The sequence below is a fragment of the Toxorhynchites rutilus genome, chromosome 2 (assembly GCF_029784135.1).
Source record: "Toxorhynchites rutilus septentrionalis strain SRP chromosome 2, ASM2978413v1, whole genome shotgun sequence".
Classification (NCBI taxonomy): Eukaryota; Metazoa; Arthropoda; class Insecta; order Diptera; family Culicidae; genus Toxorhynchites; species Toxorhynchites rutilus.
The window spans coordinates 254,010,266-254,025,889 of NC_073745.1; the positions used below are offsets into that span (position 1 = coordinate 254,010,266).

Below are 15,624 nucleotides of genomic sequence, written 5' to 3' on the forward strand. Positions count from 1 at the left end.
GACGATTATGATGACCATAAATTAGACGTAGCGCTTTTTAAGTTGAGACCATTGCCTCCGAATTTCGGCAGTAAATATTAATAATTTCGATTCGTTTTTGGATCGTATATGTTTCCATTATGAAATGGCAAACCTTACTGAAGAGAAATGTCAAGAGAGCGGGAAAAAATATGGCATCGTTTGCTGTCCCTATCGGTCTACTTTTGTAGCGTCCCTTTCAATAGGCCCGTTACTTTTGATCTGAATGTTGATTAAAACTTATATTCCTCTACGTTTCGTCGTTCAGGTGGTACTACGTTAACACCTTACTGTACAACTTTTGAGCGTGTCTATTGATAACTATATTCTGCTCCATCCACCAACGATTCGGTTGTTTCCGGCGCGAAAATATCAATAAGCTTATCTCAGATGGATTTATTAGGTTGGGAAAAAAGTTTTTTTTTCCATTTTTTTCGGTAGCTGGCTTTAGTGATCAATATCTCACGTAATATAGATCATACAATTTCATGTTCCGGCTCGTTGTAAAGGTGACATTTCACACTTAAGAAGCTCATTTGCTGTTTCTTGTTTGTTCCATTCAGTTGTGGGTTACAGAGTATTAACAATGGAAGTCAATTTTTACAACTTTTTTCACTTTTACAACAATCAACACTTTTTTTCATTTATAAGGGCGAAAATGCAAGCTAGGCCGCTGAAATTGTGAATGGTGTTCATGGTCCCGGTACTATAACAGTAAAATACGTGCAATTCTTTTTTTATTTTATTTTTTTTGTGGCAGACTTATCACACTTCTTAACTAGGCGAACCTAGCCAGAATTTTCACCTGCCCCCGGGCTTCTGAATGCCAAAGGGGGACTAGACTCTGCGGAATGCACGTATCTGCATGCTCGTGATTTTTAATCCTGACCGAGGAATTGTCGGACAATCGCGCAGGTGCTAATGATGACCGACTTTTGGATGCCGGCCAATTCCTTCTCCATATTCAACACCTTCCGCGCTTCCAGAAGTGTCTTCTGGATAATTCCAGTTCCAGAGAGAACGACTGGAACAATTCTTGGGACCTCCCTTAGCCCCCACAGTTCCTTGAGCTCCACGGCCAATGGTCGGTTCTTGCAAAATTTGCGACCGTGGGTCTCCTCCAGATTTTGGTTCAGTGGAATAGCGACATCGATGATGCTGACTTTGCGGTCGCTCTGGTGACCATTATATCTGGGCGGTTGTGGTGGATCGAGAGGTCGGTCAGAACAGTGCGATTCCAGTACAGCTTGAAACGGTAATTTTCCAGGACAGGTGCAGGCAGGTACCGGTAGTTTGGTACGTTGTCTTCCAGTAGAGCACATTGGAGCGCCAGTTGTCGACGAACAATACGGGCCACGTTGTTGTGGCGCTCGGTGTAGGCTGCGTTGGCCAAAACGGGACAGCCTGCCATAATGTGCTCTATGTTTTCACAAGGTTGATGGCACGTCCGGCAAATGTCATCAAAGTCTTGATGCCAGACGTACCGCCTGCAGTTTCTCGTCGGCATTATTGTGTCCTGGATGGCTATCATGTCGGCTTCTACTACTGAAGAGAGTTCACCACGCGTTAGCCACAGATTAGATGCGGCCTTGTCGACGTGTGGCCGGTCCAGTTGATGGGAGTGGGCACCATGCACTGCCTTCTGCTTCCAAGCTGCAATCTTCTCCTCCACTGTCTGCAGATTGCAGTTGAGTTGGTACTCCGCTTGCGCCAAGTGTAGTGCGCTGTATCCTCTGTCAGCGGCGCAGACAGCTCGGTAAAGCGCGTTTTGGTTGGCGGTTCTGCGAAGTACTCGCACAGTTGTCGTACCTGGGCAACACACAGTGCAGATATGTCGACTATTCCAAGTCCCCCTTCTTTGCGTGGTAGTGACACTCTCTCCAGTGCCGATTGAGGATGATGCATTCCGGCCGTAAAGCGCGTTTTGGTTGGCGGTTCTGCGAAGTACTCGCACAGTTGTCGTACCTGGGCAACACACGCAAAAGCAAAATTTCGTAAACAATCGACGCCATATTCAAATGGAAGATTTGCTTTGAGGGGCATTCGAATGTAGTTTGAAATATTATGAAAATTGACATTATTTTCGCATGACATAAACAATGATTAAATTACAGAAAAATAATTTCCTCAAGTTATATTTCATACCTGTTGTCGCACTCAATGCGAAACACACATTGCAATCCTTTTGTTCATCCAATTTCATGATTTCAACGGGAATCAAATAATCCATCAAAGTTCCCCTCGATTTTATTTGACGTTTTACATGCCGGATAAGTTAAAACGCGAATGTCGACAACTGGTCTTCTCTTTTCGCCCAGTTAACGAATGTTTACTGTATATTGTTTGGCGCAGTGGCGTAGTGTACGGTAGAGATTGGCAAACCGTTCGCGAACGGTACGAAAGAACTAGTTCACCAAAAAGAGTGAACGAACGGTCGTTCTTTTTTGAAGAACGGTAGTTCGCCACACGAACTGATCGAAAGTGAACTGCTTTGCTTGCGAGAGTCTGCCGCTTCCGACGGTGAGTCGGCGGTCGACTCACCCGAGGCAACGATGGAGGCGGGAAGATTAGAGTGCATTGGACATTTTGATAATTTCAAGAACAGTTAAAATCGTCTCAAGAAGAAGCCAAAATTTCGAAAGCAATTCGAGCTCGACACATATTATGAGTACCTGACATCGAACTGAAAAAAAATGGGGCTCTACTTGCATGTATATTTGCTAAGCGGATTCCCACAAGTACATTGATTTTGAAGTCTTTGTTCGGGAAACCGTAAATCGGGCCAATCAAAACTAGGCAGTTAGGGCGTTTAGATAACGCTTGACATTTCACAGATATTCAATTGTTTATCTAATGAAAAATAACATTTTATTAATTGCGATAGAAGCGTAGGAATATTCCATATCCATTGATGCAAATCCAGTAAGAAATGTTCGAGTTATAAACATTTGGAATCTTTCGTTTTTTCCTGCATGTTCTGTGCTTAGGTTTTCATTTCACCCCCATATACTCCGGTTAGACGTAGTCCCACGTCAAAAGTCGATTGGAAAAACTGCCAACTACGAAGCTTCGGAAAGCCAGCTTTTGCTAGAGATACCAGGACTCCGTAGACATTTGAATGCCGCTGAAATTAATTCTAATGGTATCAATCGTTAGTTTGCATTGGATGTGTTACAGTTCATCATGAAGTGGGACTTCCAAGAACCGCTTCCAAATCGTACAGTGAATTTTAAACTGTTTCTAATCGTTTACGTTTCTGTGGCATCTTATGAAGCAGCTTATCCGAGTTGAAATTAATTTACAATTTACAAAATGAAATTTAGTTTATATACCCGTTATTTTCGGCAAATCAACAGTTTGGATGACTGTTCACATATTTCAGGGGGAGGTGAACCGATATTTTATTCAATTTCATCGATTAATTCGCATAGAAATTACTTCGTTGTTTGGTGGCAAAGTGGTCAGTGGAGGATTACGACTGACAATGTTGTATTCTCAAAAGCTCACATGCCATTTCACCTTCTGCTCCTAAAGGGGTTCCTTTTGTGGCTTCGACCCAGGAAAAATAGGCCACCCCAACAAAACCAAGCATCATTATGAAAAACGTTATATGTTTCCTACTACGGTTTTTGTACGTATAAGAAAACTTCTATTACGACTCTAGGTGAATAGGTCTGGCTCATTTCTTACATTACCAAATATATCAATAATGATTTAAACAACTTTGTACAAGAAAACACGTATAAATCTACCACTTCTAGCATGACAAGTGCGAGTGACCACTTTGCCCCCCACAGGTGACCACTTTACCTCCTCACTAAAAAAATGTTCGATTTTTTTTGTTCGAGAATTACATGCAAAAAAATGTTTTGCTAAAACAAAATGGAATTCATGCGTGACTCCTTACCGAATTCCATAGATTGCATTTGTGAAAATACATGAAAAAGCTTTATTCGTTGAGGGAATAACAGTTTTCTCCATTGCATAGGGGAAAGGGGGGCAGTTTCGGACGGGGGCAGTTTCGGACAACGCTGGTAAAAATTAAGTGGTACAATTTTCAACCGAATTAAAAATATAAGTAAGTTAACAGCCTTTCCACCAACAGCTGTCATATGGTTTGACATCTCCTGGTACAACTCCATACAACGGGGAAATAAAGGTCTATTTATTAGAAAAAATTATGATTTGTCTTCGGATGGTGGTGGGACACATTCAGACATCGTTTACGGGGCACATTCGGACACTGTTTAATTCCGCATAAAATTTGTGTCTGATTGTTGTTTACTAACAAACATCAATTTAGTCTGGTTCTCGGACCTAATGATGGTTCGAAACTACGAAAAGAAAACCGATAGAACCAGCATCAACGAAGATGAGATGGAAAGAGCTGCCGCACTAGTTTCGAATAGAACGTTTTCATAATTCTAGCTCACAGGTGGTCCAACTGGGTCCATTGTCTTTGCTAATTTCCCAACTAACGGTTGCATAACGGGAAAACTGTTTCTCAATGTTCTGTAACATTTGAAAAAGGTAGCAAAAAGCAACGTAAACAAATCAATTTCAAAAAATCAATCAAAAAGTCATTGCACTTTGAAAACAATTAAATATTGCCGAGAAAACTGCACAATTCATGTATCTTTTCCTAATCGCTGACAACAGCTGGATGTTTCAGTTATGGTCCCTTTCAAGCAAAAGCTCTGTTTTCCAGAACGATTGGCTACTCAACCATCCTGGAAAAACTATTTCTATACACGACCTTTCAGGTATAGTTGCATCGGCTCTTTCAATCTGAGTAATATCCTAGCTGGAATAAAATGACAGGATGCTATCCATTCTCAAGAAAGTTTTTTCGGACAAGGATTTTAAATGCTCAAATGATTTCAACTACTGGAGCGGAGGTAGCAACTGACTCATCGGGTAATACAACAATGCTGCAAAACATTGCGTCTAAAGCACAGATAGATTTTACTTTAGCAACTTTGTCCCCGGAAAATGTTGAACCTTTTCCAAAAACTTCACCGCGAAAAACCATCACCCGAAAACGGAAGAAAGCAAAATCACTCTCACAGCAAGCAGTTTCCTTTCAGACAAATTCTGATAAACAGAAAAATGCAGAATATGCTGAAAAAAAGAGGAAACGGAAGTAATTGTTGATAAATATAAAATATTAATTTTTTTTTCGTTGTCCGAAAGTACCCCAGGACTGTCCGAAACTGCCTCACACATGGGGCACATTCGGACAAAAAGGCGTTTTTCAAAAATTCGAATAAAACTTTCGAAATCGCATCAACATACATCTCTAACACGCTCATATGATACATTGATGTCCAAATGACAACCAGGATGAATTCAAGATTTTTTTTCAAGTCTACAAAAAAAGTTTAAAATCAAGAAAAAAAAAGTGTCCGAATGTGCCCCCCTCTCCCCTAAACATGGGCCCTATTATAGAAATCGAATCGAGGATTCGATACAATCACTATCGCTATCACACCGAGTAAAATCTGAAATTGTAGAAATCGAGGGAAACAGCTCGATTCGTTATTCTCGCTTGAATGTCAGCGGTGGTATTGAAATATTTTGGAACGTGTTTGAAATGTTTCACAAAGCGCTATAGAAAGGATGCCAAATGTTTTTTAGAGACATCTGCTATTAAAATTTTAGATATCTGTATTTTCAAAAGTGTTAGTATGGTTATGTTTTGGAGAAAATTGATATTCCCTCAACGAATGAAGCTTAATAGGCGTAAGTCATGCATTATTTCATGTGTAATAAAAACGACAGTATTTCATAACTGCAATCTATGAAATTCTGTAAGGAGTCACGTATGAATTTCACTTTTTTTAGCAAAACGATTCTTTGTATGTAATCTTCATGTGTGAACAATGGTCAATCAGATTTTCGTACACTGCTCTATGTTATATTACGTCAATTTGCGTGATTGTAATAACTTTTTTTCAAAGGAGAATTGGTGCTACGGTGTTTGACATTCCATATGTAGGTTTAGAGTTGAGAACATCATCACCTGTGGCTCTAAATTCTGGCTTGTTGTGTGTTAGTGTTTTCTTCACATTTCCTCTCATGTCAATCTAAACCTGTAATTAAAAAAAAATCATTATTGTTTTGCAGGACATTTTTTTGTCCACTCATTTTCAGCCACTGAAATATGCGCTGGAAGTAAGTTCTTCATTGTAAATTATAACATGATTGATATAAATAATGCTGGATTGAACACTTACCTTGTATGGACTATGGACTATAGCACCGTAAAACAAATACTGATGAAAACAAACGAACATGTGTTGAAAATTGCATATATTAAAGCGTTTCTGAAATGTTCCCCAAAGGAAAATATCAGGGACGCAAACCAAAACAAAATAATTCTCTGAAGATATGCAACAAGCGAACCAAACAACTCGATAAGTTCGGACACTCGCATCGGTAGCTATCACTCGCTCGATGCTATCGAATTGCTCGATATCTATAATAGTAAAATAGAGCTAACGAGCAAAATTCTTATCGTCTCGATTTCTATAATAAGGCCCTATGAATTGCTATGTGGATTGCATGGAAAAACAAAACAGACTGCGAAAAAAAATCATTTGTAACAAGGGATTGTAAGGCTGAAAACGCATTATTTTAACCCCAATAAATTGGATGATACTTTCATATTACTATTGATAGATACTTCACAGTAGTATTGAACTTGTGATAAAAGAGTAACTGAACTGGATAGCTTTCTTACTTAAAGCATATTTTGTTTTAATTTATTACTCAACTCAGTATTTTACACATAACAATATTTTAGTCCACAATTATAAACTAAAATGTAGGAGGAGGAAACTAGAGCCTGTAGTCAGACATCGCCATTGTAAGTAATGATAACGATCAAATTGGGAAACTTGGCGAAATACAGGAACCGTTTAGCATAAATACTGGTACACTCCGGAGAGACATTGTGTAATGGTTATTTCATTGCTAACATATCTGAACAAAACAGCTATGTGCGTTACAACTGAATCTGATAAATACGATAATTCTGATAGTATTCCGTCATGAAAACTATTCCTATTCCCCAAGTTGACCCATTTGAACGTCACGAAAACCGATCCAACACCAACTATCCACTAAAGAGTACACATCTACTTGCTGGCAGCGCTGGCAAACATGAACTCGGGCGTCTCGTAGTGCTCTGTATCACAGTAATAATGGTCCGGGGTGGGAATTTTCTCCAGAACCATTCGTTTGCGTCCATCATTTGCGGCACCATCACCCGGCAGCAGGAGTTTCCGGTAGAACGAACAGCTGCGCTTTCCGTAAATGGGAATGTCCACGTTATACGGCGGGCTGAGGATATCGAAAAATGCTGCCGGACCTCCGATGGCCGTTATTTCGTGATAGTTCCGTTCGGAGGGCGATAGCATAGCGCTCTCTCCCTTCTCAGCACTGAAAACCTTCTCCTGTTCCACATTGACCAGAACATGACGCAGTAGATCTCCGGCCCTCGTTTCCTCCCGTCGATCGATTTCGGTGTAGCTTTGTATTTTCACCTTCCCGGACACCACTCGCAGGAGCCCATGCATGCACGGGTGGTCATGCAGAGGCATTGTGTAGTTTTCTCGCAATATAAACACCGACATCGTGAAGTAGGCATTCTCGTATATATCAATGAATGTACATGGAGCTTTGGTTGATTGCTGGAACGTTTCCCGGGATGCAATGGTTGTATCGAGGTTGAGATCGGCCAGGGTTAGTTGCTCTACGAGCACGCGTAGATTCTGCAGATTACTGAGCAACCTCTCCGCACTGGTCTGCTCGAAGGTTACTTTGGCTTGGCGAAATACGCGAGCAAAGAGTGTAGTCATTGCGCGATGTAAACCCTGGCACCAGATCACTTCTGAATTCCAATTGATTACCAATGGATTTATTGTGTGTTTCACGGAAACTGTATGGCGCCTCTCTAGATAAACATTGTTATTACTCGCAGTTGTCTGCACAGATAAGAGTTTTTACTTTGAACACTTGGGGGGACTACGTATGAAAATCCACTTTCTCCTTTAGTTTTTATTTTTGTCTTCTCGCTGATGTTTGCACGCCCGTGACAGACGAAATCGGTGTCATTGCAAAAGTGCCGGTTACAGGGTGAAGCGTAAGGTGAATATCGATTTATGCTGGCAAAAGTTAACACAACAGCCCAGCTTTAATCAAAATGCTAAGTTAATTTGTTGAATAATTTTCCACGTACAGTAGAAATGTAATCGTTAAGTACAGTAGAAATATAGTTTCTACTGTTGTTTCCGAATAGTTTGGTATTTCTTCAATCCAAACAATATTTCCAAGCTTCTAAATGCTCGCGTACCAACTTACGAATATAAAATATTTAGACCATCATTCAATGATCACCCAATGAGCGTTGTCACATACAGTGGAACCCCGATTTTCCGCGGTGCGAAATGCAAAGTTGTTAGAAAATCAATTAGGCCTTCTACACACTGAGCAACCGCAATCCGAACTAATAGCGAATTCGTTTTTAAAACTGAGTCATTTCCAAATTTTCATTCATAATTCTGATTTTGAAAGCATGTTTATTCCATCTTCCATCCATCATTATTTTCGGCTCCCAATAAAAGCACACGAGGCCTAATGCCGTCTACGCGAATATACTCTTCTAAATCAGAATCCAAAATTAATTACGATTCCAATAATACAAAAGCAAAAGCAGCAGGTTCTCCATTTTCATAGTCTTTATTTTTAGATTTTCTAAAACAATACTCGGAACTTCACAGTTCAGTATAGTTGTATTGGTGAATCCGAGTGCAAACCCGTGAAACATCTCAGTGCGAAACTAACTGCTTTCGGGTTGAACCTATTGCGAAACTAAATTGAAACTGATAGCGAATTCGTTTTTAAAACTGAGTCAGTGCCAAACGACTCTGTAATAAAAAAACGTTTTCAGTTTCACGAATGCGTTGGTTTGTTGGTGTACGTTATATAGTCTGATTTGTTTATATTTACGACGGCAAATGTACAGTAACGACGTCTGGTGGTGATATTAGTGCTTGGGAGGTAAATTGTTCTCCATCAGATCAGAAGGGCCAAGTGCAGTGTAAACATATAAAAGTTTGAATGAAAATTTGTACTTCATATTGTTCGATTACCTAACACATGTAGTTCTGACACTCACTTAACCATTTGTCGATGCATTTCCTGTTTGTTCCACAAATAATTACTATTATAATATAAAATCATCATTAGACACAGTTTTCGTTCAATATGTTTCTGCGATATCACATAAAATAAATATTCGATACGTTAAAGTAAATTTTCATTCATAATTTTGATTTTGAAATTTATTCCACCTGAATATCCATCATTATTTTCACCTCCCAATGAAAGCACACGTAGCTTAATGCCGTCTACTCGAATATACTCTTCAAAATCAGAATCCGAATTGGATTACGCTTCCAATAATACAAAAGCAAAAGCAGCAGGTTTTCCATTTTCATAGTCTTTATTTTTAGATTTTCCAAAATAATATTCGGAACTTGACAGTTCAGTATAGTTGTATTGGTGAACCCGAGTGCCAACCCGTTAAACATCTCAGTGCGAAACTAACAGTTTTCGGGGCGAACTAGTGCGACACTGAGTGCGAAACTGAGTGAATAAAAAAACGTTTTGACAGCAGTTAGTGCGGCACTGGGGTTGAAACTGAACAAAAACGAATTCGCTATGATTGAATAAAACAGGAAGTGGGTTATATCTATGGTATAACCGCAAGGGTGACGTAGGACTATCGTTGATTTAGAGATCATTTGTTGAATCTGAGTTCATTCTGAATGAATGAATATTTGAGGGACTTCGAAAACGAGAGCGTTACGTTGGAGGCACAAGGTTTTATGCATCCAATATTGGATACGGAAATATCCTACTGATGGGGAAGAATAATCTTCAGAAGTTATCCTGTTAATTGCGATTGATTGAAAAATCACAAAACCAAATGTATTTGGTCACAGTGTTACATGGATAGAAAACATTCAAATAAACTCTTTCACATGAATGTATTTTTAAATCCCCAGAGAAACTGTCAGATTATTTTCCGGATCTTTCTAGATGGCATCCAAACGGAAAGAATTCCGTGCGTGTATGGGTGTGTGTAGCGGCTGCTTCGATGGTCACTTTCTCTTCTCCTGATGGATAGGCTTCTCTGTGCTCCCTCACAGGATCAAACAAACTGCTTGCGTTTCAGGGCAGATCTCGATCCTTCGCCGTCCAGCACCCTCAGCAATGATGTTGTCTTGTCGATGTCCTCACGAAAAATGAATGCATCTCACCACCAGAATGCTTTTTGTGCGTGATTGAATCGAGAGAAGGCGTGGTTTACGATGGCAATTTGGAAGGCAAACTAAAGGGGAATGAACTCTCTGAGCTCGGAACTTTCGGCGACTGAACAATAATCGATTGCGGGCGCATACAATATACGGAAATATCCTACTGATGGGGAAGAATAATCTTCAGAACCTATTCTGTTAATTGCGATTGATTGAAAAATCACAAAACCAAATGTATTTGGTCACAGTGTTACATGGATAGAAAACATTAAAATAAACTCTTTCACATCAATGTTATTTTAAATTCCCAGAGAAACTGGCAGATTATTTTCAGTAACGATTAGATATTTCCACATTTTCCTCGATACTGGAAGCCCACCAGTGGTTAATGCTAACTCGATAACCATCTGTTAATAGCACTTGATTGAAACATATTTGGTCACAGTGTTACATAGATAGAAAACATCCAAATAAACTCTTTCACATGAATGTATTTTTAAATTCCCAGAGGAACTGGCAGATTATTTTCCGGATCTTTCTCGATGCTGAATGGCATCCAAACGGAAAGAATTCCGCGCGTGTATGTGTGTGTGTGTAGCGGATGCTTCGAGATCTTCCCGGGGAACCGTTTGTGGCATCACTCTCCTACTGATGGATTCCCTTCTGGCCTAAGGTGCACAAACAGGCTCTTGGTGACACCGTTCATTCGCGCTTTCATGATAAACGAAGAGCTTCACCACAACAGCGACAACATGCTCCAATCGCTGTTCAATTAGAACTGAGTGGATTTCCGAGCGGCGCTCGCTTATATATCGATTGATGATTTCAAGAGCCTGTTTTGAAAACAATTTTAAGACTATTGAAACAAGTTTTTGGATCAGAAAGTAACAAGTATAGAACGCGTAGACATTTTATCTTTCGAATGAAGTGTTTATCATACCATTTCGTTCAGTTGTTTAGGAGCTATTAACGCTCAAAATCTCGGTCTCCGGCGTAACGCTTTCGTTTTCGAAACTTTGATTTTACACCCCGGTATAGAAATGAAAGACGTAGTCCTACGTCAAAAAACGTTTTGACAGTTAGTTAATCCCACTGTCAAGGATTGAAACTGAACAAAAAAGAATTTGCTATATGTTGGCAGTTTTGCACACTGGCGTAGCATGCGATAGCATGCTTTTTGAAATAGTTTTCTTGAAAACATGAACATAAGCCATCCATAAGTGTAGACTTCAGAAGATATCTCCATATGCCGTGCGTCAATATTTGAGGTATCTACCTGGCATCCCTAATCGAAGATAGAATATTTAAGTGCGCTACACATATAGCGTCTCCGTCACCGTCCCGTCAACTATTCTTTTGGACTTATTTTGCCAACGTCAAAGTTGCCGGTGATGGTGTATGTGAATGCTACCATACGATTCCCATTGGAGAATATTTGACATTTCATTCCTTTACATTAACTTCACGGTGACGGGACGGTGTATTTGTAGCGCACTTTATATTAAATCGCGTTGACGGCAGAATGGTGTCGACATCTGGATACGACATTAGTTTGTATGAGGGCAACTATTCTCTATCAGATTAGACGACCCTAAGGCAGTTTTAAATTTCAAATATTTGTATGAAAATTTTTCATGTCGTTATATACCTACTAGAAGTACGTTGTTCTGACCCTTTTTTTTCTTTCTTTATTAAAGAGATTTTCAGCCCTTGGTTCATCTCTAGCGTTCTGACCCTAATTCAAACTATTTTCTATGAATTTTCAGATATTCTCACCAAAACTTATCATTATAATATAAAATTATCTCTAGACACAATTTTTGTATGATATTTTTTTCACTACTTACAAGCAAAAATGATTTTCAATTACATAGTGTATTAATTTGATTTGAGAAAAATAATTTCCATTCATAATTTCTATTTGAAAAGTGTGTTCATTTCTTCTGCAAACCCATATTGTCATGCCTGCTCCCCCATTTCGTAATACGAAGCTCAATGCCGTCAACTAGAGATGGGCAAACCGTTCACGAACGGTACGAACGAACTAGTTCGCCGAAAAGAGTGAACGAACGGTCGTTCTTTTTCAAAGAACGGTAGTTCTCCCCACGAACTGATTGCGAGCAAACGGTTTGTGAACGAACTGATTCCGAAAGAACGGTTTGCGAGTGAACTGTTTGAGAGTGAACTGATGGAGAGTGAACTGCTTGTGAACGAACTGGTTCAGAACGAACTGTTTGCGGGCGAACTGTTTGCGAACGAACTAGTGCAGCTGAACTGATTTGCGCTGGATGGAATGAACAAATATAACGAGAACGCTTGTAAGGAAAATAAAACGATATTGTCATGATGAGCAAAATGCATCTAACGCAGGGTTTATTTTGTTAATGTATACTCAATTTTGTGTTAAAAATTAAATTAGATTTTCGTAGTTTTAAAAGCAAAAATATATATTTTCAATTACATGTATTCTTTCAATTCCGCCTAACATTCATATATTTCGTGATTATCAGAAAAAATCTGGGGGAAGCTGGGGCGATTCATGGATTAGGTAAACATAAAATTTTATAGTGAGGGCATGTTGAGAAAACAGTTTTTTCGTGGCTTTCAATTCATTGATTGGCCTATTGCGTGTACGTGTTATTGTGATTGTTTGTATGATTGATTGTTAGTGAAAATCGCTGTTGATTTTTTTCCCTGAATGAACATTATGAAATATGTAATCTTACATGGAACCAGTGTGTTGTCCAAAAAGAGAATATGAAAAATTGCACATATTTTGTGCGGATCAAATTATTACATAAATACCATACGTACACTATCCAATCCAACGATATCAATTAATAGCTGTCTATTGATGTTGGGTTCCAGCCAACATTCTATGTTGTTCTTAATACCGCTGAACGAAAGAACGGTTCAAAATAACTGATTCACGTAGATGAACGGTTAGTGAGTGAACCGTTCATCAAAGTGAACTGTTTTGCCCATCTCTACCGTCAACGCGGAATGACGACATCCGTAATTGTGAGGAATATAAAGAATATAAAGAGCATTTTTGATTTCTCTATCAGATTATTATGTTCGAAGGCAGTTTAAACTGTTTGCATGTTTGCATGTATGGGATTATTCGCAGCCGAGCTACTTCAAAGTTGTCTGTTTTTTTAAACGGATGAATAGCCTCATACTTACAAATCAAATGTCAAATTTCGTGGTATGCATGCGTTCGTAATTCTTCGGATCGTTTGGTGTTCACTCGCAACCGAGTAACTGACAACGTCTAATCCCGACTTTAAGCAGACAATGTGCGAGGAGTATGCATCAACACGATTCGAATCATCCTATATTGCCCTCTGTATTGGTGATATCAACTCGGTGATGCAAAACTCACTTCCGATTCCGAACGGCTGTCCAAAAATTCCGTCCATGAAACTCTTAATAGCCCACGATGCGTTTTTCTTCTCACATGAAATTGGGAGCATTTTTGAAATTACTTTATTTCTTTCATATAAACTTCATATTCGATCCAATTCGCATTGCACCTTTTGTTCCAATTCGTGATGCGAAAATAATAATCGATTTTTAGGTAAAATAAATGCACTTCCAAAATAAAAATCTATATAAATAAAAATGTAAGGCAAAATCTGTTGGTAAGCGGAAAACCCGAAGAAGGGATGGTCCGATTTTAGCCTTCTTTATTTTGTTGTATTCGTCTCTTCCCGTAGATCAATATAGTGGAGAGAAAACCCGGAAAATTTTCGGAAAACACTGAAGGAAGGTCGGAAAATTCGGAAAATTGATTTCCGACATGTTCGAAAATTACATCATAATAAACGTTGTTAGTCCATTCGATGTTTGCGCTATCGAAATTGATCTTTGTTCGTAAGTGGAAATGGATTTTCAGGTGAAATAACCCATTTCCATATCTTATATCTATAAATAAAAATGGAAGGCCAAATGTGTTGGTAAGCGCAAAACCCGAGGATGGAATGGTTCAATTTGAGTCATCTATATTTCGTTGTATTCGTCTCTTCTCGTAGATCAATATAACGGAGAGAAAAATCGGAAAATTGAATTCCCATATGTTCTACAATTAGCTAAGCGTTGTTAGACCATTTGATGTTGGCGCTAACGAAATTGATTTTTGTTCGAAAGTGGAAAAGGATTTTCAGACGGAATAACGCATTCCTATACCTTCTATCTATATAAACAAAAATGGAAGGCCAGATGTGTTGGTGTGCCCTAAACCCGAGGAAGGAATGGACCGATTTGAGCTGTCTTTATTTTGTAATATTCTCTGTAACAAACATGTATTCCATGCAACGGAGAAACATGTTATTTCCAAATCCTTGAAAAATCTTGAACGAGAATTGTGTCTGAAAATAATTTTATATAATAAGGACGAATTTTTGTGGAAGTACTAGACAATTTATAGTAAAAGGAAATTGTAAAGGGTCAAAGGGTAATCAATCAATGAAGAGTGAAGAGAGTACACAAATTACGTAACGCTAAAAATCCGGATTTTGGACCCCCTCCCCCCTACGTAACGCAATTTCCTATCTCTAATACACAGAAAGTAACGCAACCTCGACCCCCCCCCCACCTTTTTCGCGTTACGTAATTTGTGCACGACGCCTAAGAAAACGTGAATGTTTGAAAGTATTCAAATCAAAAAATCTATTTTGGGCGGGACGAAGTTCGTCGGGTCAGCTAGTTATGAATAAAAATCTATTTTTCCGTATCAAATATCTATTCTATGTAATAAAGTAATTTGCAAATGTTGAAAAAATTTGAACGAATATTGTGACTGATAATGGTTTTATGTTATAATGAAATATCAGGAAATATTGAAACATGCTCAAGTAAAAGCCAGAACTACGTATATCAAATAAAAAAAATAATTCAAATTGTACAACTCAAAACTTTTTTCGGGTCTGGTCGAGTAGTTTACCTCCCAACCCCAAATGTCGACACTGTACCTTCGTCATCATGGATTAGTTCAAGGCGCGTAGAAGTATATCCTAAGGTGGGCCAACTTGCTAAAACCACTCTTCAGCCATCTTGGAAGTCTACTTGTGCCCAAGCTCGCTCGTGATCAGTCTGTCTCTTTCACGCTTCAAGGAAAAAAATCCCCTTCTGCTTTCTTCCGTACTTTTTTATATACCGCTCCCCTAACCAACTTAGTGACGAAACGGCCTCACCTAGTACCATAGACCCGTCTTGGATTAGTTGAAAGTTCATGGCTACCAATACAAATAAACTTCACGTACTCCCGCACTCTGACATA

The 15,624-nt window shown here is 39.0% G+C and overlaps 1 protein-coding gene across 1 annotated transcript; it reads right to left on the bottom strand.

Moving 5' to 3' along the window:
- Positions 1–6,752: 6,752 nt before the first annotated feature.
- On the bottom strand, positions 6,753–8,306 carry LOC129768472 (2-aminoethanethiol dioxygenase). Its single transcript, XM_055770156.1, has one exon. The coding sequence runs from the start codon at positions 7,878–7,880 to the stop codon at positions 7,158–7,160; it is 723 nt and encodes a 240-aa protein (XP_055626131.1). The 5' UTR covers positions 7,881–8,306; the 3' UTR covers positions 6,753–7,157.
- Between the last annotated feature and the right edge of the window lie 7,318 nt (positions 8,307–15,624).

Coding starts and splice junctions, on each gene's coding strand:
- LOC129768472 (XM_055770156.1), bottom strand. CDS start 7,880: ATGACTACACTCTTTGCTCGCGTATTTCGCCAAGCCAAAGTAACCTTC.